Source organism: Alligator mississippiensis, chromosome 1 (assembly GCF_030867095.1).
Source record: "Alligator mississippiensis isolate rAllMis1 chromosome 1, rAllMis1, whole genome shotgun sequence".
In the NCBI taxonomy this organism is placed as follows: domain Eukaryota; kingdom Metazoa; phylum Chordata; order Crocodylia; family Alligatoridae; genus Alligator; species Alligator mississippiensis.
The window spans coordinates 266,574,406-266,602,195 of NC_081824.1; the positions used below are offsets into that span (position 1 = coordinate 266,574,406).

Genomic DNA, 27,790 nt, shown 5'->3' on the forward strand with positions numbered 1-27,790 from the left:
TATGTTTTCTAAACACCATAACCATTAAGTAAAGCAGGAAAAAGGCTATTAATAAAGAAAAAAAGTGTGTGCCCTTTATTCATCACTCTAGTCTTACAAAGTCCAATAATTCTCATGACACTTTGGGACCCCAAAAGATACATTTTAGAAAAAGTTCTGGAATTAATAATAATAAAAAAAGATTTAGTAAATCTTTCAATAAAAAAAAAAGAAGAGGAGCATCCATCTCAGCCATAACCACCCACTGAGAGTTACTACTACCATCTGTGAAAAAGGAAAAAACTAACTTGTTTTTAGCACTAACAAATTTGTATTTTTTAAATTTCTTCAGTCAACAACAGGCTGCCTGAATTATGAACCTGAAGGAAGCAGATAATATTTTCAAAAAATATGAATACAATAACTAGCTTGCATTTGGACAGCTTGCCCTTCCCAAGTTTTTGCTGGTGATAAAAACAATGGTTTTCCAACCACACATAATTACAGCCACAACACTTTTAAAGGCGTGATGGGATATAAACCCCAATGCCAATAATCATGCCTCCTGCCATGCCACATGGGCATGACTGATATGTGATTCTGGGATCAGATCCCAATCGTGCCCTACTTGTCAGTGCAGGAGAAGCCCAGGATTATGATGATGATCCTGGGCTCCCCCTGCACCAGCAAATTGAAAGCCAGGCACCTGACAATCAGGACTGCACAAGAGCTGCTCAGTGCAGGGTTTAAAGTCCCCAGCAGAGGGAAACCTTTACTTGCCCTGTCAGGAGCTGAGTCTTTGGTTTCTCCTATTGGGGACTTTAATTAGCTGATTTTCAGTCACCAGCTACAGGTTAAATTTAAGGTGACATAAATGAGCCATAAAAATGTTCTACAGTATCTGTCAAACATTTTTATGGCTTGTTTCCCATTATATGGCGATTTAAATCAGGTGCACATATAGTACCTTTCTTATTCATGCTGTGATTAACATGTTAATCGCAGCACAAATGTAAACTGTAATCTACAGTAGGGGCCTAAGGATACTTAAAAAAAATGTGTATTAAAAAGGCAGCACGGTGAGTATAGATAGAGCTTTTTGTAAAGCACTTTGGCTGCTTACAGACATTTAAAAAAACCCAAAACAGCACTTTACTTTAAACTTAGCATGTTCCCGTGCCAAAGCCAGTGCATGCCCAGAAGAGGCATCATGTTAGTTGGACCCAGCTCACCCAATTTCTATACAGATCAGATGCTTTAGTGGGTTGGTTTGTTGTTTTTTTTGGCACTTTCATCTAATAGCTGATTAACTCAGCTTTAGATAAAAGTGCCAAAAAGCCCTACTGAATCACCTGATCTACACAGATGCTGTGGAGCTGGTTTGAATGAATGTGCTGTTTCTTCAAGTAAAGCGTGGGTTGTTTGTTTTTGGTTGGTTTGTTTTTTGTGGGTTTTTTTTTTTGGGGGGGGGGGGGGTTATGTCTGTAAGCAGCCTTTGTGTTTATATATAAAGATGAGGTGGTCAAGGGGCTAGATCAGGAACTAATCGTTATTCATTAAGCTCATGACTTAAGTTTTATATTTCTTTTTGAAGTACACAATGTGTCATCATGCAGATGGGCCAAGTGCAGAGCAACTAAAGGGCTGTCCCAACTTGCAGAGAAAGTTAGTGTCTCCCCACCATGTGGCTTTAGATTACTCATGGGGGCCCATGAGTGACATATATCCAGTTACATAATTACAGATCTAATATGCAACTAACATTCTTTGAATGAAACACAACATCCCCTTTTAGAAAGAACATCTACATTATTTCAAGTAAAAAAGATAAACTCTTAATATAAGCGAGTATTCTGTACCATTGTTCGGGAGTTCCGATGACCCTTATAAACCATCTTTATTAAAGGACGTCTAATATTCAGTGTTTCCAGTTCTTCCATTTCTTTCCTTTCTTTTCTCCTTCTGAACAGTTCCTGAATGCGGGCAACAGCAGATCGTCTATGAATTACATACAAAGAAAACACTATTGAAAGACCATTACACAAGACCAGAAGCTTCACACACAGACCTTTTCTAGACAATGAACCAGTGCTATTTAAAGGGTGACAAAACAGCTCAGTCAGGCCACTCAAACTCACTCGCTTCTGAGTCTGGCAAAGGTACTAATGCCACGGCAACTGTTTAAGTTACATATTTGAGAGTTTTTCCATTTTGGTTTAGAACAGGAATAACATGCAAGACAGTGGCATGTAGCAATCATGTTATTTTTGTTTCATTCTTTTTAAAGGTACAAACTCTAGGATGCAAGCAAAAATCATATATAATATCACACTGAGATAGAATATTTTCTAAATAGAGAGAACCCCCTCTTATCCGCTCTGAACTTGCAAAAGTGTAAAAAGGTAGATATAGGAAAAATAGTACATTTTTCTATTTAGAACAATAAATATAAACAGATCTGCTGCCACCTTGAATTTTTTCTTTGTATTAGATCAAATTTTAAATGTCTCATACTTTCTTATTATTCCCTGCTTTAGGAAGAAGATCTTTCTTCTGATAGTTTCTTGTTAGTGTTTCTTCTATGGCAAGATTGAACATTAGGAAAACTTAACAGTACTTATTTGAACAGAGAAAAAAGCTGGGTCTAGGGGACTTGAAAGCCTAATTACAGTGGGAGAATACTCCCTAATGCAGACAGAGCTATAGCAAAAAAGATTTTATGAACAGAAAGATGATGTAAAGCAACATGCTGAAAAACTCTACTGGATGGCTACTTGATCTCAAGAAGTTATATTTTTGGTGATGCCATAAGAATTTTAGAGTTCTTCACATCTAACTGCTGCTCCCATCCTGTGGCCCCAGGTTTACAACTTCTTACTGATTCTAGCTTTGGCTATCTTGACTTCTCCTATGATTTGCTCTTTCACCCCTTTTCTTTTTCAGGACTGATGTCATGCTTCTTGAAGGTCTAGGTGGAACCAGAGTGAGACAAGTCATTGGAGGATATAAATTAACTATTAAACTGTAAGGGACTGAAGTAGCTGTGGCAGGAATTGTGGTAAACTTTTACAGCGTGCTTTGGGAGACATTACTGCAGCCCAATACTGCTCATCAGTGATTTCCTCGAACAGTCAAACTACAAGTCAGGCTAAGTTTTCCCATTTAAATTCAATTTTACTTGCCCTTTCTTGTAATACATTGAGCTAATCTACTTTCTCTTTGATGTTTAGTCTTTGACACTTAAATTTACTAACATTATGACTACCCCGAAGACATCAGGGATAACATTAAAGAAACAAACAAGGTTTGACCTCATTTACTGTGTATTAAAGGCTGCAACAATATTATGTTCATTCAGTTGCCTTTGCAAGGAAAGAGAAAGTAAAGGAGGGTTGTGTGTTGTGCACTTATGCAAAATATTTATGGAACCTTAAGTGAAGCCATGTACTCCAGCTGTGATTACACCCACATACACATTTGTATCGTCCTTTAATGCATGCATTTTATATATCATCTTTTTTTTTTTTTTTAACAGAGAAATTTATGATAAGCATGTGACAGAAATCCTCAGTTCACTAGCTATTCCATTATCAACCAGGCTAAAAGCGACAAAGCTTTAAAAATAAAATAAGTCCATTCAACAAAATCAGGCCTCTTCTTTTCCAGAGTACACACTTCTATATTTGGTTCCAGAACATGCTAGTACATCTCTGTAGATATGAACTAACTAAACTTAAAAAAACAAAACAGAACAACCCTCTCTAACCCCACCCCCCGCCAAAAAAACCCACAAAACAAACCCAACAACAAAATGAAACACTGAGCAGGGGGAATAAGCTTAGGACTATTATTTTTAATCAAATAATGAATTAATGTTAACATTAGTAAAAGAGCCAAGGCATTAATTTGCACAAATCTGCTAAGTAATACTGAATTACATCCTAGACTCTTGCTAAACTACTTTACCACCCCATGGACATATATGAGGCATCCCCACGAGCAGGAACATGTATTTCCCTGGGAACAAAGAGCAGTGACAATACCTGCTGCTTGTCCCTGGGAAACGCTCATGCACACGTTCTCTAGCGTGCATGACACATTGCCCCAGGTGGAGTAGTGGACGCTGGGGCCAGCACTTGGGCTGGCTCCAGCAGCCTTACCTGGGGTCCCTAGGGCCTCCAGGGGCTGCAGCCACAGCAATCTGGCAGCACAGAGACTAGCCAGCAGCTGGTGTGTGGCTCTGGCCAGTCAGGCTCCAGTTTCCAGCAGCGCACACTGTTGCCACATGTGCTGGCCCACTATTTTAAGGTGTGGGTTTTTTTACACCAGGATCTCCCCATGACAAAACCCTCATCACACTGCAAATCAGCAGTGCGGGGAATGCCTGCATCTGTGGTGTGAGCAGTGCTGCACACGGCAGCAGTCTGGTGCGGTCTGCAGTGCCGTATATCGCACATTTGCACTTATCTTCTATGGGTGCATCCAGACATGGAAAAAACCATAAAATTTAACTGCTTTAAATGGGGGAGAGAGCTGCCACTGTGGAGCAGGCACCAGCTGTCATGAGGTAACCAACCTTTCAGTGTGCATGCTCCTACAGTGATACAAATTTGCTAATTCCCTAAAATGTTAACTCTGAAAGCTGGCAGTTTTGTTACACTTGAATTACTACAGAAGCATCCAGGCAAAACAATTACAGCAGATGGAACAGTTACATCAAAGAGCTTAAATCAATTTCATTTGATATTGATGCCAGTTTCATCTGTCTATGCCCAAAGACTGTCACAGGTACAACAATTACCAATGCCTCATGGCAGGAAACACTGACTTCTTCCAGATACAGCCACCGTGATGCGTATTTTTCATGGCTCCAGCCAGGCTTTTCTGATTTCCTCCCTCTGAGGTTATATGCAGCCATTTAAAAAAAAAAAATCCAAAAAGCCTAAGACTACAGAGTATACTGTACTGTACTGAATTTATAAAAAGGAAGATGCAAACAAAGTACTCACTTTGCTTTTCAAACACCACTGCCTTGGATTTAGCTCTGCTGAAAGCTAAAATTTTAGCCATGATTAAAATGGTACTAATGGACTTTGATTCAGCAACCTCTGAGATGGGGACTTATGGAAAAGACAAGACTGCATCTCATGGTGAGACTGTATCTAAACTGTCTTTGGTTCAGGTTATCAGGATTGGGAGTTAAGTCCTGCTGTTGGTGGCAGGACCCCAATTAAGGAAAAACCTCGCCAAAAAGAGCAGAAAGACCCAACCTAATGACCCTTCAGACCCAGCAACAGAATACACTTTTTAGGCAAGGTTCTTCCCTCTTCTGTTCTTTGTGTAGAGAAGATTTTAAATTTAAAAGGCACACTTCTATCCTGGAAGAACAATTTTTGTTCTAGCCTTTTGCACCTTTTAGTTTTAGATGCACAGGCTTTCATATAATTCTTGTCCAATTACTGTAAATAAAAAAGTGTTATTAGATAGTGCTCTAATCATATGGTTTATGCCAACGCACACATGTCAGTAAAGAAACTAACATGCTGTGCAAAGTGCTAGAAACAAAGCGTTCCCAACTTTCCCAAGCTTGTATAGCAGAATCAGCATGTTTCAAATCAGGGTGGTTTGAAACCCACGTAGATGGCAGCAGGTTGCCAAATTAAGAATGAGCTGCCGAGCTATTTTCTACAGCTTTTATATCAAAGGGCACTGCTTCTCTGATCAGCTGGGGCACAAATGCAGTTCTGGACCAGATGTTTGCTGTGGCTATATAATACCCCCAACTAGTTCTCAAATCTTTATCTTTTCAAGGGGTTAGAAACTTGACCTGTGAAGAAGCCTAGTTCTTCTACCTATGTCATGGGATTTCAACCTTTTTTAATAAGTGTACCCCTTCTGACTCAAAGGTTCAGCTCCTGCACCCCCATATATTTTTTTCTTGTTTTTAAGGGGAAGGGGCAGCAGACTGAAGCCCCTGCGATGTGGGAGGAAGTGGAGCTGGGGCAGGCACTGCACAGCCGGGGTGGGGCGAGGTGTGGGACGGAGCTACCAGCAGCTATCCGGGTGAAGCAGGGCAGCTCCTGCCACTGTGCGCACCTCAGGAGGGTATGGGGGCGTGTGCCCCGCATATGTGCCGGAGGCAGGGTGGGGTGGGGCGGGCTCGGCTGCTGTTTTGGCAACTCCAGTAAATTTATATTTCAACATCAACTGATGGTGCTTGTCCTAGTAATACTGAAACATCACACATACCATAGATTATTATTTATAAGGAAGTTTCTAGACAGTAAGATTTTACAGAAAATCTAAATGCGATCGAAAACAGTGGTCCTCCCTGAATTTGCAAGTAACCAGGCAAGGCTCTGTTTACATAAACTGATAGAATATATTTATGGTCTTGCAGTATAGATGAGATTCACGTGTGTTTTGACCACATTCCCATGCTGTGATAAAGCCCTGATTTCAGAATGCCTGAAAGCCTGTCCAATAGCACTCCCAATGATAGGGCTGGTCTAATAAAAAGGTAGCACAAAAAGTCCTTGCTCTCAAACATGAACCATTTAATAACTGATCGTTTCAGCACAGCATCCGGATAATGTGGTTACTGCATAAGTCCAAACCATTTCCATTTCCTTTCCAGGTGTGTCCTATTCAGCTGCAAAACACTCTCACACTTCCCTTTTGATAACAGAAAATTCCACTACATTGAAGATTAGACGTTAGGAAAAGAAAAAAATAAAAGCAGGCACTGAAAAAATTCCATATGGAACATATTATTCATTGTTATATTTAATTCTGAAAGTTTCCTTTCAACTAACATAGACCCTCTGATCTGTTGCACCACAGGGCTACAGAAATCCAAAACAACACAAACTTGGAGCCAGCACATTACAGACCATGAAGACCCTTGAGTATAGATCTTACTCAACTTGGCAAGAGTTGCACCTGAAAACAAAGACAAGAAGAACAGCGAACCTACTTTCCTTCAGACATTCTTATTTCACAACTCACATAAGCATTCTGTGTAACTGTATTCATAGAATTTTATGAAAGAGGTAGATAGATATCCTTTACGGGGTGGTCACATAGATCAACATCATCAGATAGGCATCCTGCACTTGGTCACTCTTGATACTATAAAGCATATTTTTCATTTTAGATCCTCCCCTCATGATATGTTAACTTCCAGTTATAGTATCTGGCATTAAGTCACATATTGCAGTTTCTTCCAGGTTAGACAAATTGTCAAATCTGTTGTCCAAAGCTCTCAAATGCTCCTAAAATTAACGCACTCTAGTGTTTCAGTGAGGCATTTAGTATTATTCCTTCTCAGCTATTCTATTTGCATTTCTCTGCATTATGAGAAAAAAAATCCTTTAAATCCAGCATTTTCCTTCCTAAACATGTGCTATCAATCCTGGCTTTAAAAAATAGGTTTAATTTCATAAACTGATTCAGGCCAAAGCAAAACAGAACTTTGGATACTGTATTCCTACATCTTGCTTCAGAACTGGAGTTCCCTAATGCCAGTCAAGCCATATCAAGTGACATGCAAAACATAACGTGCTTCAACAACTGAAGAACAAACTGTATTTTGCTCCATGTAAAATACACACTTTTTTTTACATTATGCTTATTTCTGTAGCACACACCAATAAGATTAATATGCTGTTAAATTTGTACACGGCAATATTTTCTTAATTTCATGCAGTACATGCAGCTAAATAAATCAAGCAACCTGCGCTCTAATTTCTAGCATTTGAAGTTTAGTAAATTTAAAAGATGTAAGAGCCAACAGAAAAACTTGTTAGATGTGGGAAAAGAGGGCCTTGTAAATTCATCATACAGAAGGAAAGAGAGGGACAGAGGGAAGGAGGATGTTGAATTACCTCATTATTCTATCACCTATCGCTGTTCCTCTGATATTAAATCTAGTGAAGGGAACAATAGCTCAAGTCATTGAAAAATTCCGGGTAGCAAGTTTTTAAAGGTCAGTGCCTAGTACAGAATGAACTTAAATTATTTTGAAAAGATCCCACCTTCCTGAGACAAATCAAGATGAGAACATTTTGATTTCAACCAAGAAATTATTTTGCATATTATTATTGATACACAAAGTTAATTTTATAAAATGCTTGAATTACTCATCAACTGTATTGCTGTGGGAGTGGCAACAGCTCCTGTAAAACACTTTGATTTCAAGCTCTCTTACATCTTTGATATTTTTACCTACTGAACTGAAAGTTTCCAAGATCCATGGCTGGCTTTCACCTATAAGTATGAATTTCTATCAGAAAGTTTGAACAGAACCAATTCAGTTATTTAGGTATGACAACGACCCTCGCAGAAAAATTCTTCTCACTATTCAAGCAAAAGTTTGTTTTGATGCTACTGAATTATGATGAGTCAAATTGTACTGTGCGCACACAAATTACATTTTTATAGTATTTTTTGACCAGACTGCACAGCTAAGGCCACACTGCCTTCTGCCTGAATGGCTAACTCTGCCTGGCTTTGACAAAATGCATGAATAGCCACTGTGACAATATTTTAAATTAAAAAGCACTAGAGGTCCTAACATCTGTAACAGTTGTCTCCCAAGGATTCCCCAACATGTGCAGGAAATATTTCCTTCTGAAGAGATTATAAAGTAAAATTATGTTTCAAGCAGATTTCAGATAAGATTTTTTTGGTTCTGTGTTTCGTATTTAAACAAGCACTAAGGAGAGTTTGTCCCATGATCATTTCCCAGAATGAACAGAAGGTGGTTGGAGAGAGCTAATTCCCAGTTTAGAACACATGAAACGTTGGATTTGCATCTAAAATTAGTGCAGGTGCACTCAATCACATTGAGAACATCTGAAGCCTACATCCAGATTCATTTTATTCAACACTGAAGGCAGATAAAGTGTATTCTGTATGAAGTTCTCAATCTGCCTTGTATTACAAACAGGACTTAAAAGGGGGCATATTCAAATGGTTCTGCCATGGATTATCCTTAAATTTAAGATTCTGACTCCAGCATACAGAATATTGAGCTCATATTTTTAAGCATCCCACTATGAAAAAGTTGACATTACAGACAGAAATTGATTTGTTTCTTGTCAGTAGTGCTCAACCTCCTGGGCTCATGGACTATAAGAGCGAAATGGAGCTTGTCCACGGATCAGTCTGCTGGTTGTTGGTACAGCCTTGCACACCAGCCTGGCCAGATATCATCTGGCTTTCAGGGCTTCTCATGGACTAGATGACATGGTCCCACAGACTGGAGGTTAAGCACCGCTAGTTTAGGTCATTGTGCCGCTGCTACTTGTCCCTGGGGAATGCCTGTGCCATGTGCGCTCTGGCGCATAGCAGGTTATTCTGAGTAGGCAGAGGAGGCTGGGGCCAGCAACTATGCTGGCCCCAACAGCCTTAACTGGGGTCCTGAGGGCCAGGAAAGCTGTAGCCATGGTCCTCCTGCCACTGGGAGTCTGCCCAGTAGTTGGAGCATGGCTCTGGCCAGCCAAACTCCAGTTTTGGGCAGTACACACTGCTATCATGTGCATCGCCCCACGTTTTTTTCTGTGCAGTTTTTTTTTTGACCCTGGGATCAAACCCCACTCTGAAAGGTAGCAGTGCAGGGGACGCCTGAATATGCAGTATGTGGTGCTGCAGGCAAGTCTGTGACGCCGCATGCTGCATGGCCATGCTCATCTGGACATGGTCTGTGGGTGCACCTACACATGAAATTAAAGTGATGGAATAAACTCTGGAGTAGTTTGAGCTAGATTCTACAGCTCCAAACCACAGCATCTACATGTAAGTCTGAGACAGCAGCTATTTGAGCTGGGGAGGAGCAAGCCCCAAGTACAGCAAAGTACCTTGCCATAAGATAGTACTGTCCTCAACAGTACTATATGGCAGAGTTAATTAGTTTACTGTGCCCTAATTCCAGCACACATGTAGACTGTGGCACTTTACCGTGGAGCTAATTAGTCTACTCCACAGTGAAGCACACATGTAGATGCACCCTATGTGATTAAGATTTCCAGTTCATTTTCTCCAGAATTTGAAAGTGCCTAATTTGTAAGAATATATAGTAATCCAGAGATTAAAAATATTACTCTGAACTGTTCAGATTTTAACTAGATAAGGTCTTAAATTATCAATAGCTTTTAGCATCCTATTAAAAGTCTTTTTATCCTATAGAAAATCCTAAGAGAATAAATCATTTGAAAAAAAAAAAAAAAATCAATGGGATTTTTAGCACCACATCAACATACCTCACTGTGTTTTTGCAGAATTGCCACTATAATAAACATTTCTTTCCCTCAAAGGAGTTATTAAATAAGTCAGATTGAAAAGAATAAAAGAGGGCAATGCGTGTCAGTGTTCTGTGTGGGGCCGCTTTTTTGCAGTCCAACCCTAATAAATTACAGATGTCCAGCAACAGACTTTTCATCTGGAGAAGTTAACACCTTCTTTTGTTTTCTGTTTAAGTAGTCTCAACATGCTGATTAGCAGCCTTTTTCCATGATGTAGAGAACTGAGTATCTGTCTTTGAAGTTTATTTCTAGTTTTAAACTTTATAGTAAGTATAATGAGAATACTTGTAGGAAAACCCACCACTAAGTGAACTAGATAAGTGTATCAAGCTGACCTAGCTAAGCATAGATAATAGTAAGTTGAGTTACCTTTGAAAGTCTTAATGAAACATATAGAACGGAAGTCCTATACTGTACTATAATGTTGAATTAAACCAAATGAGATTTCTACCTCTTCAGGGGATTAAGACAATAACTTACAGAATTTGAGAAGATGAGCCTCACTTGTAACTGACATACATACGTTCATGGTAGTGCTATATGATAATGTTAAAAGTTCCTAAGACTTCTTTAAGTTACTAAATGGAGGGGTTGTATTTCACTCAGATCAAGTAGAATACCATCAAGACAAACAATAAATGTTGTCTTCTTCCACAGGCTGGGATACTCTGAATATGGGAACAACCTCTAAGTTATAAATTCTGTGGGCTGTATATCTCAGTCTGAAAGCTACTACACCTACATCTCCTTTACCTGTAGAAATCCTCCCAAACCCTACTCCATTGACAAGGCCATGAGTATCCCCAAATGACTTTTTTTCCTCCCAATCTTCCTCCTTCCTCTTCTTAGCTGCAGATAACCTCTCTTTAACCCACCTCTTCCCAAGACACATGTGCTGCTTGCCTATGTGGACTGGACACAGATATTTGGCCCTTGAATAGAGGTAAGAAGGCTCTCTGCAGAGGAGTTAGGCCCAGTGGGCTGGTAACTCATGTCATGGTTTGTAAGTCGAAGAGAATACCAGACAGTGCCTCTGTGTAATATCTATCTATTAAGTGTAATATCTATCTAGATGTGGATGGGCTCTATAAGAGGACACCATCATAAACAGATTGTGCCTGATATCAATAAATTTTTCACATGCATTACCCTATTACAAACATTTTCAAATAACATATAATCAATATGGATAAAACTTACTTTATAGGGGAAGATATTAAGTAAGAGTTGCTAGATATCTTGCCCAAAATCTCCAAAAAAGAAAAATCAGTATGAGCAAAGGGGTCAGAATTTGAGGTTTTGATTCATGGGTGATCTACTAAATTTCAGTCTCAAAATTAAGAGTAATTTAATATATGGAACAAAACAACTTATGTGGTATAATCACATAGTACTTTTTCCATAGGAACCCTGCCTCACTCAGAAGAAAGGTTAGTGATCATTTAAGTAATTCCTGACAATTTTGCCTTCTCTTTGCTATACAGTGCCTGGTTTCGTGTCTTACTATGCAGTAATCTAACGTGCCCGGAGAGCCTCTGCTGCCTTTTCTAAAGTGTTTAAAGCAAATAAGAATCTCTCCCCTCCCCTTCCATGCTTAAAAACAAGCTCCTTCCTCTTCCCTCCCATTCCCCCTTCTCTTATCTGCAACTACTGCTTCCCCAGGGTTGGGGAAGCTTCAGAGGTGCTTCTGCCTCCTCCAGCTGGGCTGCACATGGGCTGGGCTCAGCTGAGAACAGCATAGTGGCAGCAGCAGCAATGGGTAGGAGCAATGGGTTCCCCCACACCTTGTCCAGTCCCCCAGGAGCAGGCACAGGGAAGGAAAACCTCCTGGGCATACAAATTGCCGCTGCTGCTTTGGCTGTTCCCAGCTGAGCCCAACCCCCATTCAGACTGGCTGGAGAGGGTAGGAGTGGCTCTGAAACGTCCCCTGGGCAGGGGACATGAGGGAAAGCAGCACCAGCAGGCAGAGAAAGGGGTGGTAGGGAATGGCAGTACTGTTGAACATGCAGGGAAAGGGGTGGGTGTGGGGGGATTCTTATATGCTTTGGAGATTTAAAAGAAGCTGCCATAGGCATGTAATCCAGTGCAAAAGTGTGTGTGGACGGGTGGGGTGCAGCCACACCCTCTTTATGTCCACTCTTGTGTTACATTAATCTCTTAGGAAATAGTATATGTAATAAGCCTCAGTTTAGAATTTGGATTCCTAGTGTAAACAATAAACAGCAACATAATGCAATATTTGAATGTGACAGAGGTAAGTGTGTCTAAAATCTATGAAACCATAAGAATCTGAAGCCAAATTTCCTTTTTTTTTAAAAAATAAATTGCCTAGAATCTAGAAGTTGACTGTTTGCTTAATTATGTTAGGATTTGAACAGTCCAGGAGTTGAGATAAACTAGCTATTCTGAAAAATTGGGAGGGTTACCTTGCCAATACTGTATATACTTAATTTCTGTGATGTCCTCTTAGTTACAATGGCCTTTTTTGGTCCAAATTAGTACTTATATTCTGCAGGAAAAGAACTTGTACAGAACACATCATAAAAACCTGTCTTATACTATCAGTTTTCTGCTAAACACATATCACTGTTAATCCTGATATTCAGATGTTAACATGAGGAAAGAAGAAGAAGAAAATTCTCCTCACCAAAAAAAACAAAAAACAAAAGGAAAAGTTAAACAGACATGATTCAATTGTTAGTGGAGAAAATGGGCAGTTTACTGAGCTTATGCTACTGGAAAATAAAGCATTGCCAACCAAAAGCAAATACCCTTTTAAAGCAAGGATGTCTACAGTGCAAATGTAGTCTGTGGTGTTCTGTAATGCATTTATGGAAAATCCATTCTTATAATTCTGGTAAGAACAATGCTGGGTAGTTGAGAGCAAGGAAGGTACAAGCACAAGCAATTATTAGATCTGTGCGAGTTTGTCTCTCTTGAAAAATATAACATGTACACCAAAATAGATGCAGATCTCAAGATCCTGGCAAGTTGCCAATGAGACACCAAGAGCTGTAAGTTTTGATCAATGCTAGCATTAGGTGTGGGGGCATCAGTTTCTATTTCTCTCCTCAGAGAATCTGATGCTAAGTAATGACTGAAAAGAAGAGTGTTACTGACCTGTGTCCTGGTCCTCCTCGATACCTTGCACCAGGTATTAAGACAGGGTCATCATCGCTATCATCCGTTTCTTGGAAAGCAGCTCCCCTAGTGGATGATTCTTCTTGAGTTGCAAGCCCTGAGGATTCTGGCTGTAGTTGAGGTTCACGGTTTGTGTTATTTGAGTTGGCAGTGGATTCTGTACTTGGTTGACCTGAAATCTCTTGCTCTTCACTTTTTCCACATGAAGGTCCTTCCTCTGGGTTCCTGCTGGTACTTTCAATGTCAGGGCCATTTTCTCCTTCTGTGCTGGTTCCAGGATGCTCAGGTACATCTTTATCTGATAAAGCTAAGAGAATAGTTGGGTCAAACTTAGCCATAACATTAATGGCTACAGCCTGCTTCTGAAGAGATCATAAGTGAACATTTTCTGTTTGAGTAGGATTTAAAAAGTTCTCATTTCCTTTTCAATTAATTACATGTAAAAGGCAGATATGTACCTGCTTCTGCTCTTGCTGCAATTTCATTTGCAGATTTCAACTCCTCAGCACCTGTGACTTCATTTTGTGATTCTTCAGGAATTCCTGTAATTAAATAATTTGATGCTAGATCGTAAGTGTTTCAGTAACAAGAGCATCCACCTACAAATACTCCTACAGAACACTGGAATAGCTAGCCTAATATACTGTTTCTGCTGGCCCAAACCTAAGGCTTCAGAAGAAAGTGGAAGAAACCATAATGCATCTATCTGCATGCCAGTTCTGTATATTAAAGAATGAGGAAACACATTTTCTTGGTCTTTGCTACATCTTGACATTTAATTGGGTAAGTATTTTAGGATGTAATATGCTTTTACTGTGTAAAACAAGATTAAATCACAGATAGTTGTTATTTCCTAAGGTTGTAAAGGTTACTGTATCTTCTTGCATACCACATGCCCCCATGTAAGACAAAGGCATTGAGTTTGGAAGGACAGAACAGAGGGGAAAAAAAGATTTTTTCAATGGCTGTATCAAGCAAAGGCAGAGCCTAATCTTCAGCTCGCTCATCCTCCCTTTCCTGTTCAGGAAAAAGCTACAGTTTTAGAACTTTCACAGCTAAACTTTCAGCAGTTCTTTGGTACTCAGCCAAAAACTGAGATTGTGGCTTCTGCTAAAGGCTGAACTCCATGGGTAGACCTAGGATTTTGAAAAGAGCTAAGCCCACTCTGCAGGGCTGTGAAATAGGAGGAGAGAGACACGGAGTAGCTAACAGACAGTAAAACTGCCATAGAAAGGATAGCGTTATGAGTGGAACATGACTAAATAGAAAGTAGTCCACATACGTGGAGATGTACTCCATCTGTAGAGGCAGATTATAATGAGCAATCAAGTCAATTGACTCCCTCAGCAGTGCCCGAATTGAATGTCACTGATGCTCCTAGACAGCTGGTTTTAAACTTTGGGTGGAGCAGGGTTTTAAGTGGGTGGGATGGCACTACTCCATTCCCACCTCATCCCCTTGAATCTGTCCCTGTTGGACTCTATCCCTCCTCCCATGAAGCTCCTGGAGGGAAAAGAAAAACTTAAACTGTCCTCTTGCTTCTATTCTGGGTAGAAAAATCAGCTTCCCTGCTTAAAAGATACACTTCAATTTTGGAAATTTAATTTTTTGGTGGGAGAAAGGTACATGTGATATACAAGTAAATACAGTAATAAACTTTCCTTTTAGTAAAAGGGAACCTTTAATGATTTGTTTTTTATTTGTAGGCTTTTCTATGGATCTAACCATTTGGTTCAACTGCCACTTTTGGTGCCAAATCACTTTTCTTGGGCTTATAACCTCTCTTATAATCTGCTAATTTACACTGCCTGTTTATTAAACAGATTAAAGTGTGAAAAAGACTGTTTTATATGAAATTATAACAACTGTTTCAGCTCTGAAGACTAAATTTCTCTACTGTGCAAAGCTGCTTCTGGTAACAGTAATACAGGTCCTTCACCTTACCAAAAGTTCCTTAATTCTGGCCTGGGCAAAACACCTTCTCTAGGTAGCAGTAGAAAATGCCGATAACAAATAAGTAGTAAAGGACAAGATGTTTACAGCTAATAAAATATTTTTTTTCATTTACACACTTTTTCATCTGACTATTCTGATTAACACTGTGTTTTTAAAGTTGGTAATTTGTTACTTCCTTGAGTTCTGTTATTCAGTTTGCTTTCTTGAAAACAACAATAGAAATAGTGTTCTATGCAACCACCATTGAGTTCAACAGTAGCTATGAACATCTTAGGAAAGAGGAGTCATTCTCAACCTTTTTAGACTCACAGCACCCCTCGGAAAATGCCAGCTCTTAGTTTTCACTTGTTTTTTTTAAATGAAGAAAAATAATGTAGCTATTCTGTTGTTGCAAAGAACTCAGAAAGACCACAACAGGCCAATATGTTTTTAACACCTACAGATTCTCATTTGAAACCTCTGGGTTTATCATGTGAATTATATTTGCACACCTAGCAGCTAACACTGTGCGGGATCCCATGACACTCTGGTTGAGAATCACTGGTGTAGTCTTGACTATTGTTATAGAAATAACTATGCATCTTACTTGTTTCTTCATTCTCTGGTGTTGACTGTTCTGAGCTTTTTGTTCTTAGAGATTCTTCCTGACTGTCAGGTTTGCAGTGACTCCCACTCCCTCTAGAGCTGGAAGTCGTACTGCTCCTAAAAACAGAACAGACATAAAATGGTTCAGAAACAAGGCATGATCAATGTAGGGATACAGCCCAGTTTCTGGGAGGTTTTTTTGCTGGTTTTTGTTGGGTTTTTTTGGACCCTTACTAAGAAAATGCAATTTAACTGCTCTGGCAAGGACTGCTGCCCACAAGCCATTTTCACAACATTTTTCAAACTTTATTTTTTTTTTATTTTTTGGATTATCACAGCCATCTGCCACTCACCTAAGGCTCTCTGAAAAGCTTTTCCTTGCTCACAGTATCTTGTCCTCCTCCTTCCCCTTTCCCACTAGGTAGGACTCACTCCTCTTGTCTCTCCAACCTACTCTCCCCTCCCCCCCCAACTACAGCACAAACCTAGATCCTACATTCATTCACACCCACCTATGGAAATATATGCCACAATCCTGGCCCTCTCTCAACATGCTTCTCACTACCTCCCTCCTCTGTCCCTTTCAGCACCTCCATTCCTCTTATGTCACATTGGACACATTCAGCAGGGAAGAGGGCAAGCTGTCAGTGATCAGGCTCTCCAGGAAGGGGAAGGGGAGGGTGGACCGAACAAGGGTCACTCCCTGGCTGGAGAGCTCACCTTTGAGGCAACTTCGTAGGTCTGCAGCCACAGGGAGAAGGAGGAGAGCCTGCACCCAGGTGACTCCTCGCCCCAGGACAAGGGGCTCTGGCTCCAGCTCCTGGCTGCCTTCCACCCACTTCACCTGCCTACAGCAGGAGGCAGTGGAGGAGCAGCTGCTGGAGACAGGGGAAGCCAAGCAATCCCCAGGAAGTTGCAGCCACATCCTTGCCAGTAAGCTGTGTATGCTGGCTGGGGCCAGGGCCATCAGTGGGCATGGGCGGAAGTGAGGTATGGGCTGCCCTAGGCAGGAGTGTGCAGAGCTCGGCCCCATGCGGAGCGCCACAAGGGCAACCATGGGCTGGATACAATCAATTGGTAGACCCTATTTTCCCACCCCTGCTGTACGCCCTAGCGTGCTATACTTCTGTAGCAATATAAATGCATGTCCGTAGACTTACTTTCCCCAGAAGCCCTGTCTGCTTCCTCCTTTCCTGAGGACTCTGGACATATTACCAACCTGCCAGTTACTCAGGCCTGTAATGTGGCTGCCATCTTTTTATCTCTGACCCCTCTCTGGGGCCAAGCTTCCAAATGCTTTCCTTCATAGCACCTGTAAGATATGCCTTTCCTATTTTAGAAGGTTAACACACTCATCGTGTTGCATTTTGGTTACTGAAACTTCCTTATGGTCTTCACAAATACAACCATGTCCCAATGACATCCATGCCATGGCGCCAGGGTGCAGGTAGAAACCTTACTTTCCTAACTACCTATTTTGACTTCACATTTTATATTCCTCCATTGGTTCCCCCTCCTATCAGTCAATTAGTGGTGTAATGGGGCGGAGTGGGGAGTAGAGCGATATGGGCAATCACCCTGGGTAGTGAGCACGGGGGCAATAAAAGCACATTGACAGTGTCTCTCATGCCAGTATCATTAACAAGCTACAGAAATGGCAGACTAGATCAGGGCTGTCCAACTGGTGGCCCACAGGCTGCATGCACCCTGTGGCATCCTGCCCAGCTGCCACTCTGCCATTGCTGGTGCAACAGCAAAGGTCAGGGTCTCTAGGTTTCCCCTCCCAAAAGCAGACACCTGCGATAACTTAACAAGTATTTACTAGTCTAACAAAAAAACCCCCAGAAAACAAATCACAATAAAACTGATGTAAACTGAACACGCCCACACACGAACTGACACATTAGCATGAACCCAGAGTAAGGAAACAGACAACAACTTAAAAACAGTTGGAATAAATTCAAATTACCACATATTGGCCATAATATACCATGTATACCATCTTCCTATATTTGTGGTTACCTATCTTTGCTTTTAATCTGGATTATACACTTTCTAGACTAAGGGCACTTTCAGATGTGCTCTGCAAGATGCATAAAAACCTTTGGCTATGGCACAAATGAGATACAATCAAAAACCATAGCACTAACTTAAAAAAATCAAAATCTACAAAAATTTACCATAAATGGTACTTGAGATGTTTCCCTCCTCCACTTAGGCTAAATCAGCGTTTCTCAATCTGTGGGTCGCAACCCAAAAGTGGGTTGTAAGAATATATGAAAGGGTTGCAAACAATCATGAGAAGATGCAGAAAATCATAAATTTTCTCCTTTAAAGGAGAAAATTGTGGGAAACTGTGTGTTTCTGCCTGTAGGCTGGCAGAGTTCCAGCCTGCTAGGGGCTGCTTGTGGCTGCAGGAAGAGGGTGATCAGGTAGGGGGCAACACATGTATGTGCGTGCACATACATGCATGTGGCAGCCAGACGGCATGGACAGCAGCTCCTCACAGGTAAGTATATTGGATGATAGAGGAAGTGGGACATAGATGATGTGTTGGGGAGGGGCAGGCACAGGCAGTGTGTCAGGGGGGCATGCCCCCCTCAGAGTTGTGTGCCCACAACAGGCACAGGGCTGCAGACTGGCTGGACTGGCATAGGGAGGAGCCACCTCTGCAGCCCAGGGGGCAGAGCCCAGTGCAAAAGGGTGGAGCAGGGCAGCAAGACTTGTTGCTGTCACTGGTGGGACCCCCACATAAGTCACGCTGCCAGCAGCATGAGTAACAGATGTGGGGGCTGCTCTGCACTCACCTCCTCCTAGGTTGCAGCTCTACCTCACCACCACAGCCCAGCCACCAGCCCCCTCAGGCCACACCTCTACCCTGGAGGGGAGGCAGGGTGGTGGGCAGTGCAGGCAGCCTGAGGGGGTGGCAGTGCCAGCCAGGCCATGGTGGCAGGGTAGATGCAAGCCCTGGAGCACGAGCGGCTGGCCGTAGGAGCTCCTCATCTATTTCAGAGCACAGGCATATCCTTGGTAGCCACAAGACCGTTATTTTAGCTCATGAATTCTGGGGAATCACTTCATGATGCATTAGGAAGGGGCCACAGCTTCTCCTGAAGTACATAGATTCTGCTTCTCATTTGGCTGGAACTATTGGTGTCCCTGTTTTCTTTTCCTCTTCATGTAGCACATACCCTCTAGAGGAATATGAATTAGTCCCAAGAAAAAACAAGATGCAAACACTTTAAATGCTCATCCTGGACAACTTACACATGGTGAGTGAATCTGAGGAAAATTAACACATACTGAACACTCCCTTTTCTGATGATCTTCTAATAGTTTCATAGTTGGTAGGGCCAGAAGGGACCTAAGCAGATCATCTAGTCCGACCCCCTGCCATGGCAGGAAAGGATGCTGGGGTCAAATGACCCCAGCTAGATGGCTGTCTAGCCTCCTTTTGAAGACCCCCAGGGTAGGGGCGAGCACCACTTCCCTTGGAAGTTGGTTCCAGCTCCTAGCAGCCCTGACAGTGAAGTAGTGCGTCCTGATGTCTAGCCTGAATCTACTCTCAGTCAACTAATGGCCATTATTCCTTGTTACTCCCAGTAGTGCTCGGGGGAACAGGGACTCTCCCATAACCTGCTGGTCTCCCTTGCCAAGTTTGTAGGCAGCCACCAAATCCCCTCAGCCTTCTCTTGTGGAGGCTGAACAGGTTCAGGTCCTGTAGCCTCTCCTCGTAGGGCCTGCCCTGCTGCCCCCTAATCATGCGAGTGGCCCTCCTTTGGACCCTCTTCATGCTGGCCACATCCCTCCTGAAGTGCGGCGCCCAGAACTGGATGCAGTACTCCAACTGCAGCCTGACCAATGTCACACAGAGGGGGAGGATCACCTCCTTGGACCTGCTCATGATGCATCTGTGGATGCATGACAAAGTGCGATTAGCCTTCCTGACCGCGTCCCCACATTGGCGGCCCATGTTCATCTTGGAATCAACAGTGATTTCAAGATCCTTTTCTGCCTCTGCGCTGACGAGAGGGGAGTTCCCCAGCCTGTAGGTATGCTGCTGGTTCTTCCTCCCCAGGTGCAACACCTTGCACTTGTCCGTATTGAAACCCATCCTATTCTCATCCGCCCACCTCTGTAACCTGTCGAGATCTAGTTGTAGCGTGTCCCTCTCTTCTAGCATGCTCACTTCTCCCCACATCTTAGTGTCATCTGCAAACTTGAACAAGGTGCTTTTCACCACCTCGTCCAATTCGCCGATGAAGATATTGAACAGTGCAGGCCTGAGGACTGAGCCCTGGGGGACCCCACTGCTCACATCTCTCCAGGTCAAAAATGACCTGTCCACCACCACTCTCTGGGTGTGGCCCTCCAGCCAATTTGCAACCCATCTGCCTGTGTAGGCGTTGACACCATAGACACCTAATTTTTTAATGAGAATGGGGTGAGAGACAGTGTCGAAGGCCTTCCTAAAGTCCAGGAAAACTACATCCACCACGACACCTGCGTCCAAGGCTTTTGTGACCTGGTCATAGAAGGCCACCAGGTTGGTCTGACAGGACCTGCCTCTAATGAACCCATGTTGATTGCCCCTAAGCATAAACTCCCCTGCTGGCCCCTCGCAGATGTGCTCCTGGATAATTTTCTCAAAGAGCTTCCCCAGGACCAAGGTAAAACTAGCGGGCCTATAGTTTCCTGGGTCCTCTTTCCTCCCTTTTTTGAAAATGGGGATCACATTAGCCCTTTTCCAGTCATCAGGCACCTTGCCAGAGCACCATGAGTGCTCGTAAAGCTGTGCCAGGTGTCCTGCAATGACCTCTGCCAATTCCCTAAACACTCTGGGGTGGAGATCGTCAGGACCTGCTGATTTGAACACATCTAGTCCCTCCAGAAGTTCCCTGACTAGGTCCTCAGTGACCCTGGGCCTGGCTGCGCCTCCCCTGTATCCGTCGGGGATCCCGGGGGGGGGGGGGGGGAATGTCCCTGTCCCTGTCCCTGCTCAGAAAAATGGACGCAAAGAATCTGTTAAAGAGGTTAGCTTTGTCATCTGGTGCTACCACCAGATTACCAAGCATGTCCTGCAGAGGCCCCATGTTACATGGTACCTTCTTTTTACCCGCTATGTATTTAAAAAAGGACTTCTTGTTATCTTTCATCTGGGTCACTATTCCCAGCTCCATCTCGTCCTTGGCCTTCCTAATAGCCCCCCTACAATCTCGAGCCAAGGAGGTATAATCCTCCTTGGTGATGGCCCCTCCCTTCCATTGAGTGTAAGCCTCCTTTTTGGCTATGAGGCATTCATGAATGCTTTTGGTGAGCCATGGGGGCTTTTGAGCACTCTTGCCCCCTTTGATCCATGTGGGGATTGTCACGCTTTGGGCTAGACTAAAGAAATATGGAGTATCAAATACTTCTGTTTTTCTTTGGGCTTTCACAGCCTCCTCCTACTTATCCTCCATGGCAGGATAAGACAATTATCCATGGGAAATGCGTTATGAAAAAAGGTCTTGCATTAAGGGCAGCATCCAGCATACACATTCAGCTATGTTCAAGAACTACTTAAAAATTCTGTCCCATCTGAAAGACAAGAAAAAACTGGAGAATCTCCAGAAAACCGATAAAAAATAAAATGAATATCAGATTCACTTGTTTAAAAAAAAAAAAAGGCTACACAACAAAACAGGAAAAAACCAGGAAAGAACATTTGAGTGCAAGAGAGAAGTTTCTTTTGCTTTTTCCAGTAGCCTTTCAGAGATGCATGCTTTCAGAACAGTAGCCTCCATCAACAGGTCTTAAAGATACTTACCCCATCTGACAACTCAGGCTGCTTGCAGATGTTTAACTTCCCCCCGCCCCCCTCCCAAAAACCGTGCTTTACCAGAAGCAGCAGCACATTACTTCGACCCAGCTCTGCAGCATCTGTATAGATCAGGAACTTCAGCAGACTTTTTGGCACTTTTATCTAAAGCTGAGTCAATCAGCAATTAGATAAAAGCACCTAAAAAGCCCTACTAAAATGCCCAATCTATACAGATGTCAGGCAAGCTGGCTCCAACTAATGCGCTGCCTCTTATGGGCATGTGCTGTGCTCGGCACAGGGGTGCACTGAGTTTATATTGAAGAGCCATTTAAAAAAAAAAATGTAATGTCTGTAAGCAACCTTAGTTCTTCTACCATGTGGCCCCAAAAGTAGAAACTCTCTTGTAACAGATTGGTAGTAGATAAGCTTTTTGCATGAGAAGCCAAGGATTTTGACTCCTATATAATAGGGATGTGCGAAGCTTCAGTTGCTGATTCAATTCGGAGGAGATTTGGCCCAATTCGGCAGCCAAATCTCTGAACCCGAATCAAATCAGGAGACCCTTTAATCTCTCTGAATAGAATTGGAACCCACTGAATCATTTCAGAGAGATTTGGAGAATTTCGACAATTCGGCCATAGACACAGCTTTATGTTTTTTCTATGTACCTCAAGGTACCAGGTGCGGCTCGTGAACGCTGAGATGGTGGGGCGGATGGAATGTCCCATGGGAGGCACAGGTGGGGTCCCCCACACACTCAGCAGCAGACTCAGAAGTGGACCAGAACTTCTGGTCCACTTCCAGGGCCGCCGCTGAGTGCACAGGGATGCACCCCACCACGGTCCCGTGGGACACTCCATCCGCCCCACCATCTCAGCGTTCACGAGCCACGCCTGGTACCTTGAGGCGCATAGAAAAAACATATAAAGCTGTGTCTATGGCCAAATCCTCCGAATCAAATCTTCAATTCAGCTGAATTTGAACTGGGACAGTGATCTGAATCAGCGAATCAAATCACTGTCCCCTGAATCGGGCCAAATCCAAATTGAATACTGCCCACTTCGCACACCTCTACTATATAATCAAAGAGACTACCTGAGAGCAAGCTGGAGTCTATTCGTTTTCATCCATCACCAAATGTCAGCCTAAGTCAAACTACCACAGGTGATTATGTAAAAGGAAGAAATTGTTCAACTGGATTTGCAGATGCCAGATGGTGTTTATGATGTTGGTAGTAAGAAAAAACCCTGTAAACCAAGCACATTTGATGTGGAATCTCTGGGAAAAACAAATACATATCTCCTTATGTCATTTTCAAAAATCACTCTTCCCATGAGCAGAAATTTGAGTCTGAGTTTTGTAGTGTGCTTTGGCCAGTTTAAAAGAAGATAGATTTTTAATGTTATTTATGTGATGTAACAATGGTATCACACACGTCATCACATAACAATGGTATCACACCCGTCACACAACAGACGGTAGTTTTGTTACCACAATAATTTAGTACATAAAACAGCATTAGTCATTGAAATTAACAAAAATTCTAGTGTTCTGCACTTGCTGCAGGACTTGCACATTCTAAAACCATTCAACAAAAAAATGTCAAAAACTGCAAGTGTAGACTCAGTTAAAGATCTAACAGAAGCCGACAAAATGGGATATTAGCTTAAGCAACATGCAAAATTAAGGTCGCTATGGCCGTGTCCAGATGTGCATGGACATCTGGTTCCCTGGGGACAACTAGTGGCAGCGCACCTTGTGTCACCGTTAGCTGTCCCTGGAAAACTCAAGTTATTCCAGGAGATTTTTTCTTCCAACATGATGCAATGTCATTAATAGGAGAACACCAATATAGATTTTTTGGGCCAATACTGATGGCCAAATTTTAACAAGCTGTAATGTCCGATACCAATCTGATTACCGATACGCAGCCCAGCAGCTTGGAAAGCAGAGTCTGGCCAGCAAGTCTGTTGTGGGGGAAGGGGAGAGATAAGGGGCATGCAGATTGAGGTCCCTGCAGTGAGGGAGGGAGTGGGCTAGGGCTGGAGCAGGGGCAAGCGCTGCACAGAACACAGCCACGAGCAGCTCGTCCGGGGGGCATGAGGAGGGAGTGGTGTCTCCCGCCACTTTGCAAACCTGGGAAGGGTATGGGGGGCATGTGTTGCCGGGTCTGCATGCAGGGTGAGGGCAGGCTGCTGCTGGGGACTGGGGACTGGGGCTGGTGCCAGGCTCCTCCTGGCAGGGGGCTGGGCTGGCCCATTGCAGCACCACTACTGCCTGCCCTGAGTACAGCCCCAGCCCAACCCTCCTTCGATACGGTATCCCACCCCATACTGGTGAACAAGTTAAGAGGCTGTGACTTGGATGACTACACAGTCCGGTGGGTGGCGAATTGGCTGGAGGGTCGCATCCAGAGAGTCGTGGTGGATGGGTCGGCTTCGACCTGGAAGGGTGTGGGCAGCAGGGTCCCACAGGGCTCGATACTCTTTAATGTCTTCATCAGTGACTTGGACGAGGGAGTGAAATGCACTCTGTCCAAGTTTGCAGATGACACAAAGCTATGGGGAGATGTGGACACGCCGGAAGGCAGGGAACAGCTGCAGGCAGACCTGGACAGGTTCGACAAGTGGGCAGAAAACAACAGGATGCAGTTCAACAAGGAGAAATGCAAAGTGCTGCACCTAGGGAGGAAAAATGTCCAGCACACCTACAGCCTAGGAAAGGACCTGCTGGGTGGCACAGAGGTAGAAAGGGATCTTGGAGTCCTAGTGAACTCCAAGATGAACATGAGTTGGCAGTGTGACGAAGCCATCAAAAAAGCCAATGGCACTTTATCGTGCATCAGCAGATGCATGACGAATCGGTCCAAGGAGGTGATACTTCCCCTCTATCGGGCGCTGGTCAGACCGCAGTTGGAGTACTGCGTGCAATTCTGGGCGCCACACTTCAAGAAGGATGCGGATAACCTGGAGAGGGTACAGAGAAGGGTCAGTCGTATGGTTAAGGGCCTGCAGACCAAGCCCTATGAGGAGAGACTAGAGAAACTGGACCTTTTCAGCCTCCGCAAGAGAAGGTTGAGAGGCGACCTTGTGGCTGCCTATAAGTTCATCACGGGGGCACAGAAGGGAATTGGTGAGGATTTATTCACCAAGGCGCCCCCAGGGGTTACAAGAAACAATGGCCACAAGCTAGCAGAGAGCAGATTTAGACTAGACATTAGGAAGAACTTCTTCACAGTTCGAGTGGCCAAGGTCTGGAACGGGCTCCCAAGGGAGGTGGTGCTCTCCCCTACCCTGGGGGTCTTCAAGAGGAGGTTAGACGAGTATCTAGCTGGGGTCATCTAGACCCAGCACTCTTTCCTGCTTATGCAGGGGGTCGGACTCGATGATCTATTGAGGTCCTTTCCAAGCCTAACATCTATGAATCTATGAATCTCCTGCCAGTAAGAGTCTGGAGCCACTCCCAGACCCAGCCTGCAGCAGCAGCCCACCCTTGCCCCGGCACCCCCAAAGTCCTTCTGGGGTGTGTGTAGCACATCCAGAGGCACCGCCCATGCCCTCCTGGGGTGCATGTAGCAGCAGAAGCTCCTCACCCCCCCACTTCAGCGACCTGCTTGCAGCTCCACCCTGTGCCCTGCCCCAGCTGCGCAGCACCTGCCCCGGCCTCACTCCCTCCCTTACTACTGGGGCCTCGATTTATCCCCCCCACCATGTCGCCTCCCTCACAACAGACTTACCAGCTGGACCTGGATGCTCTCCATGCTGCCAGGCTGTGCTCCTGATCTCCTGCATGCTGCATTGTGGCTGCGCACATGCACGGGGCATTTATTGGCTGTTCAACCCATTCAAAATATCTATCTCCTGGATTACTTTCAATAGTCACCGGGAGATCGATGCCAATTCCAGTAGACTCCCAGCCAATCCGGGAGGGTTGGCAACCCTATAGGAAAGACCTGCACCACGCAGACTCTGGTGCACAGCAAGTCACCATGGGTGAAGTAGAGGAGGCTGGAGCCAGCACTGGGCTGGCCCCAGCAACCTTACCTGGAGTCCTAAGGGCCTCCCAGGGCTGCAGCAGCGGTGATCCTGCTGTGTGAAGCTTGGCCAGCAATGAAATGCAGCTCCAGCTGGCCAGGAGCCAACTTTGTGTGGCGCGTGCTACCACCATGTGCACCAATCTGCTTTTTTTCCTGTGATTTTTTTTGACCCCTGGATATTCAGGGGTTAAAAAAAACCTTCTGCACTGCTTCCCTGCAGCAAGGAGAACTGAACGTGTGGTATGTGGTGCTGTATGGGTGCAGCCAGTATGGCTATCAGTACACCACAGACATTGGATACCAGTCAAAAACCCAATACCATTGGGCACTTGAGTCATCAAAAAATACCGGATCAGCTGACGAGTCATATATTGTCAAATAATGGTAAAATATTTTAAGCATGAATTGATTACAACAGTGAAGAGAGAGACTTGAATTTTCAGTTAAGTTAGATACTTTTACTTAAAAAAAAGTTAGTTAATAGTTATTGCAAAATTCTAAAAAACAGTAAAGAATTGTTGTAACAATCCATGTTAGGCAAGTAGGAATGTGAATGACATTAAAGACTGAACAATTCTTCTTTTTCTTGACTTGACTCCTAAAGCCTCAGGCCTGAACTGTTGCCAACAAAACTTAAACAGAAACAAAACACACTTAGCAGTAGGGGTGTGCAAAATGGGCCGTATTCGATTTGAATTTGGCCTGAATAAGGGACAGTGATTAGATTCATTGATTCAGATCACTGTTCCCAATTCAATTTAGCCGAATCCGAATCTGAAGATTTGATGCTAATTCAGAGAATCAACGATTTAGCCATAGACACAACTTTAAATATTTTTCTACACAGCTCGAGGTACCAGGCACAGCTCGTGAACGCTGCGATGCTGGGGCGGATGGAGCATCCCACAGGAGCATGAGGGGGCCCCCCACGAGCTCAGCAATGAACCCGGAAGTGGACCGGAAGTGCTTCCAGTCCACTTTCAGGTCTCCTGCCGAGCACGCAGGGGGAAGAGGGGGCCACATGCCCCCGGCTCACCATTGGCTGTGGGAGGACCCGAGGTCCCCCCACCAGACCCAGGAGGCACCAGTTGCCAAGCTGGGGGAGCACGGGGTCCCCCAGTGCACTCCCTGGCAGACCCGGAAGTAGACCAGAAGTGCTTCTGCTCCACTTTCCAGGTCTGCTGCCAAGCATGCTGGGAAGCACACCCCACTCTTGTGGGATGCTTCACCTGCCCCAGCATCTTAGCATTCACTAGCCTCCTGGTACCTTGAGGTATGTAGGAAAAAAAATCTAAAGCTGTGTCTATGTCTGAATCATCAAATTTTTCCGAATCTCTCCGAATCAATTCAGAGGGTTCCAATTCGATTCAGAGAGATTAAAGGGTCTCCTGATTTGATTTGGATTCAGAGATTCAGCCACCAAATCAAATCAGGGACCGAAGCTTCACACAGCCCTACTTAGCAGCTATAAAAGACATAGTCAGTTTTTAAAGTTTAGTTAGTTTTGGTTTTTTTATGCTGCTTTGTTTTTTATTTTTACTATGCTGCTGGTGTAGTCTCCTGACCCTGCTAACAGATGACGCTATCATACTATAAAAAAAGGCAGGCCACCACATATACAAGGGCATTTCTTGGCTTTATAGAATATTTGACAATTTTTGACTGAGGTCAAATAATAAGCAGTCAACTGACATGATTTGACTGGTGAATCAACTAGCTTGCCAACCCTAGTTCAGAGTGAACTTGGTATCTTTCCAAGGTGCTGTGCTGAGCTGGGTAGACATCAACCCACATTTCTACTTAGGTTTTACTAATCACATCCATCACAAAAGGTTTCTCAGGTGTATAGTCCAAACCCACAGAAGCTTCACCGAAGTCAACCGTACCCCCATGCAGATATTAGAGTCAGGAGTCAAGTGCTTAGGGGAATGAGTTTCAAACTATTACAGGGTAGAGTTTGTGCATTGTATTTAAGCTACAGTTTTTAAG

At 43.6% G+C, this 27,790-nt stretch overlaps 1 protein-coding gene across 7 annotated transcripts in view; it reads right to left on the minus strand.

Annotated features, from left to right (window-relative positions):
• DCAF6 (DDB1 and CUL4 associated factor 6) overlaps positions 1-27,790 on the minus strand; it is a 148,441-nt gene that overhangs the window by 19,858 nt on the left and 100,793 nt on the right. For 6 of the 7 annotated variants that reach the window (XM_059720595.1, XM_019476156.2, XM_019476157.2 and 3 more), the window contains 4 exons: positions 15,967-16,082; positions 13,883-13,966; positions 13,404-13,731; positions 1,839-1,977 (listed from right to left, as the gene is read on the minus strand). In XM_059720595.1, the coding sequence (XP_059576578.1) occupies positions 1,839-1,977; positions 13,404-13,731; positions 13,883-13,966; positions 15,967-16,082 (667 nt within the window). Of the gene's footprint in view, positions 1-1,838; positions 1,978-7,846; positions 7,908-13,403; positions 13,732-13,882; positions 13,967-15,966; positions 16,083-27,790 lie in introns of those variants that run through there. The other variant, XM_059720594.1, reaches the window with a different exon arrangement.